This window comes from Egretta garzetta, unplaced genomic scaffold, assembly GCF_000687185.1.
Source record: "Egretta garzetta isolate BGI_Z169 unplaced genomic scaffold, ASM68718v1 scaffold21, whole genome shotgun sequence".
In the NCBI taxonomy this organism is placed as follows: domain Eukaryota; kingdom Metazoa; phylum Chordata; class Aves; order Pelecaniformes; family Ardeidae; genus Egretta; species Egretta garzetta.
Genome location: NW_009258668.1, coordinates 1288182 through 1292884, shown reverse-complemented (window position 1 = coordinate 1292884; position 4703 = coordinate 1288182). Strand labels below are relative to the sequence as shown.

Below are 4703 nucleotides of genomic sequence, written 5' to 3'. Positions count from 1 at the left end.
ACACTAAATCTCTCATTGGTATTTAAAGAAAAAAATGACTAAGCAACTACCTAGTATCCCTCATTTAGAGGGACCCCAAGTGCTTTCAGGTCAGAGCTGATGACAACGTGCTGCAAACAAATTGTGGCAGATGTCATCAGAACAAAACCAGAATAAAGAAGTGAATAATCCACATCCTTCAAATACCCAAAAGTTTGGGTTCGTGTACTGGAGCCCACGGTTAAAGCATGCCCAGGCGCCTTTCCAGGAGTGCGGTCCAGAAGTGACCTTATCTGGAGGGACTTGGGGTCAGAAGGGAGTGGGGAGGCAAAGAACCTGGCTGCTGGCAGTGGGAATTGGAAAGGGCTCCTTTAGATGGACAGAGGGTGCTCAGTCACGGCCACTGTTTCGCTCCCTTGACCTTGTCACACAGATAGAGATAACCTTGAGGATTTTTCTGTGAAGAATTGGGTTTCATTATCTTTATTCGGTCCAAGTGTTCGAATACTTGGTGGTTTCCTATTGTCTAGCTAATTAAACATGGGACGGCTCATCTTAAATGCTGGTCTCAAGTTCACTGCTTGTCATGTTTGAGGTCTCATTCAGGCTACCCTTCCTCAGTCACCCTCTCTATATGGAGGATGGAAGGTAGTCTGTTTCTGAGGTCTGCCACGGGATTGAAATCGTAGAATCGTTTAAGTTGGAAAAGACCTTTAAGATCATCGAGTCCAACTGTTAACCTAACACTGCCAAGGCCACCCCTAAACCATGTCCCTAACTCTCTGGGTCCGGTCACCCAGCCAGTTTTTTACCCAGCAAAGTGTGTGCCTGTCCAGGCCACGAGCAACCAATTTCTCCAGGAGAATGCTGTGGGAAAGGGTGTCAAAGGCTTTACTAAAGTCCAGGTAGACACCATCCACAGCCTTTCCCTCATCCATTAAGCGAGTCACCTTGTCACAGAAGGAGATCAGGTTGGTCAAGCGGGACCTGAGTTAGTCAAGCAGGAGCTGAATGACTTCCCTTTGCAAAATAGGAGATGGACAGACTAAGAAAACAAAATGTTGGTTTTGTAAAGAGGAAAATGTGAGGCAAAAGCCCCAAATCGACTGGGATTTCTTGGTAGACACTGCCTCAGAAATTAATTTTAAACTTCTTTTAAAGGAAACATGGAAAGATAATACCCGGGGACAATTAGGTTACTTCTGTGGCCATAAACTGGAGACTGCAGATACAGTTAATGGGTGGATGGATTCTTGGAAAGCAAGTTCAGTTGAAGCATGCGACTTCTGGAACTACGCCGGAGGACTGAGTTGTTTACCCTAAAGATAGCGGCTCCAGCATTACTTGACAGGCTTAACTTCTGTGGGTGGTGAGGGTTGTACATAAAAATTTAAAATTCAGGTTGTTGGAGAGCAAATGGTGGATGTTCTGGTGCCTGAGAGAGGGAAGCTAAGCTGTCTTAAATCACTCACACATTCATGTGGGAGAATCCTCCAGTGCTGAGAAGGACTCACAAGGGTTTCTTTCGTTTCTTGCTGGAGTGAGCAGTGGTTTTGGGGTCAGAGAGGGCTGGGTGCGCGAGAGAGTGACTCAGTCCTTGAATCCATGAATGCAGCTGCTCCTGGACAGGCGCCCACCTGATCCTGACTGTCCGCTGATAGGGACATACGCGTTACCGGCTGCTTTTTTGCTAAAGCAGTCAATAGCTAATGGTGCAATTGGGTAACTGCTATTTAGACAGCACCGGGTCTCGCAGTTCATTCTCTCCTGAGGCAAACCGCAGCAATTCTTGGATTAACTCGCCTAGGCCGATTGAGAAAGACAGCTCACTTACCAGCTACACCGTTCCCATACGACAGGATGGTAATTTCCCTAATTGCAAGGTTAAAACACCCTGCTCGCCGTGAGAGTTGAGATCCCTTGGCTGATTTTGTGGCCCCTAGAAAACAACAGCCAGGATGTGGTGAGCGGCCGGTCTTCCCGGCTGTGAACTGCGACAGAGGCTGTGGCCGCTTGGCAGCGGCCCAGCAGCATTTCCTCCTGCAGAGGAAACCCTCGGGAAGCAAAGGGCCTCCCTGCCGCTCCTTCCCACGCGCGGTACGAGATCAGGAAAACCGCAGCACCGTGCTGGCTCTCTGGAAGTAGACGTTGGAGAAGCAGGTGTCTTGGCCTGCCTTTACCCGCCGTTTTGTGTGCCCAGTCGGTTTCAACTATAAAACAATTCGTTTCTTTTTCTCAACAGCCGCAGGAAGCAGTCCGTTCTGAACGCGACGGGAAAGAACAAGCGCTTAGCGGCTCAGGAGGAGACCTCGCTGAAAAGACAAACGGCGACTACCCCCAAACAAAGGCAGAAACAAACTGTGCTGCAGCTGGCACGGTTGAAGAAGAACGTGCTGCAGAAACCAACAAAACTACCACAACTTTTGCAACAGCCGAAACAACAGAAGTAGGCTGCAGTTCGCACCATCGTTTGCAGCATGAACCTTCTGAGACCAGGGCAGCGATTCCTGGTGAAGCTAGGAGAAAGGAACCAGATTTAGAAAGCGACGTTAGGGTAGGAGAAACGGCCGTGCCCGCAGACTCTGAGAACCGAGCGGGCCTTCTGCCAGAGGGGCAGCCGAAAGTGGCAGGGGAGGAAGCGGCTGCGCCCGCAGGGTCGGCCCAGGGGAACCAGCGCAGCCGGGGTGGCAGAGCTGCCTCCCCGCTCCTCCAGGAGGTGAACACGCAGGACGGGAGCGTGCAGATCGTTAGGGATCACGTAACGCACTGCCCGGTCGTGTTTCAGAATTCTTTGCTGTATGAATTGGACTAGTTTTAATTGTTTTTGGATTTCCTTCTGTTGTTTGATGCTTACTGCGACTTCCACGCGCCGGTTTATGACTTCAGGGCCAGGAGTAGGACGCGGGTTCCTACTGGAACTGGTTTGTTTACATGTCAGCTTAGAATACATACGTTGTTAATAATTTTTGAAGTTGACAGGTCTGAGTTTTCTCATCACGTGTATGGGCTCAAATGGTTTTACTCACAGGAAAGATGCAGTTGAAGGTGAAGCTGAGCTCGTGGAGGAAAATGCATCTTTATTGTTTACAGAACTTCCCTAGTCTCTCGCTACGTTACCGGGAGTATTTGTGTATAGCCTTTTCCTGATGGCTCCCCCGGGAATCGCTGTGTTTAGTCCACCTAGAAATGAGCAGTATTCATCATTTTGGAAACCTTTCATTTTGTGATAACTGCAGGATTAGGCTTGCACTGATTTTTTAGCAATCAAATTTCTAATTACACGGAGGACTTCTAATTAGTCTCCTAGAAATAATCAACATTTATACCATGTATTCCAGCCTGGTACATTACTTCAGAACACAGCACCCAAACACACCCCAGTCTGTCAACTGAACAAATTCCATGGCAGAATAAAAACATCCTCTCTTCTTGCACGTCTGCTACTAAGTATTTACAATTTGTAAAATGGATTCGCTTCATCCCGATGAGATTTACCTTTCAAAAAGTTCCCCAGGAGCTGCGGCGTGCTGCTTGCTGCTTCATCTCTCTAAGGTGCGATAGCTCAAAGAACTTGCCTCATCACAACAAACTTTCAGTTCCTTTTCTCACGGCTTCTGAAATAACTTCTGTTTTCTTTTGAGCTCTACCAGACACGAATGTGCTTTAGTTGACTTCGACGCCTTTCGCAGCCGCTCTGGAGTCACTCCTGCATTTCTCCGTCGAAGGCGGGTGCTTGCCGTGGGGGTATGTGGCGAAAGCTTTACTGGTGTAAGGCCAGTGGAAGCCACAGCTGCCACCAGCCTCTGCCCTCCACGCCCACCCCTGCGGCACCGGCCCAGCTGAAGGCGGGTTGGGGTTCGGGTTTCCTGGGTGAAGTTTAACTCCGCTCCGTCAGGCTCTCGCACCGCTCCTTGTGGGAGGTGTCGAAGGGCAGAGGCACAAAGCGCGGCTCTTTCAGCGTCAGCTCTGACTTGCTGAAAACGGAGCAAGTACCAAAGCTGGTACAAAATCGTGGCAGTTCAATTACCCCTGGGGGGAAAAAAAAAAAAAAAGAGCATCTTCTCCCTGTCAGAACAACCACCTGCGTACCGCGTACAGCGTTTCGCAAAACTCTGCTCTCTCCCATATGAACACTTAACCCGTATATTCACAACCCGTAAAGTAGGCGACAAACGTTGGCAAAAGGAAAGCCTCGCTGTGTGCCCGTCCAGTCATAAGCAGCTGTTGTTACCAGCGTCCTGAGAGCACAACCCCATTTTCTCTAATTAAAAAAAAAAAAAAAGTTTTTCCAAATCTCGCTGCATAAAATCCACCTCTAAATACCACGTCTGCCACCTTAGCGTTGAATTTTCATTCTCTAACATGCCTCTCCTACAAACAGCTGCCGCTACCCGTTCTGCTTCGAAGCGGAGTGCCGGTAAAGCAGCCGTAGCGCCCGCCTGAAAACAGGCGAGGAAGCGCTGGACGTTAACGGGCGGCTCGGCTCTCTCCCCGCGTGGCTTTCAGTTCCCGTGCCGCGTGTTTCCATTACACAGCGGTATTTTTTTCCTGGTCGCTTTGCACAGCTGACCGATTTGAAAGCGAACTTTTTTTTTTTTTTTGTGAGCCGAACAAAAGAGGTGTCGTGCCACGCATTGTTACTCTATTCTGTCTCAATTAGAGAGTATCATTAAAAATGTAATGAAGTTAAATGCACACTACTAGAAGGGGTGATGGCATGCGCT

At 48.9% G+C, this 4703-nt stretch overlaps 1 protein-coding gene across 1 annotated transcript in view; it reads left to right on the top strand.

The window, feature by feature from the left end:
* The window catches only part of DNAAF2 (dynein axonemal assembly factor 2), a gene marked incomplete at its 5' end in the record, with an annotated part of 14996 nt that extends 11546 nt beyond the window's left edge, over positions 1 to 3450 (top strand). The window contains one exon of the mRNA XM_035888430.1: positions 2222 to 3450. Coding sequence (XP_035744323.1) covers positions 2222 to 2791 — 570 coding nt within the window. The remainder of the gene's footprint in view (positions 1 to 2221) is intronic.
* Between the last annotated feature and the right edge of the window lie 1253 nt (positions 3451 to 4703).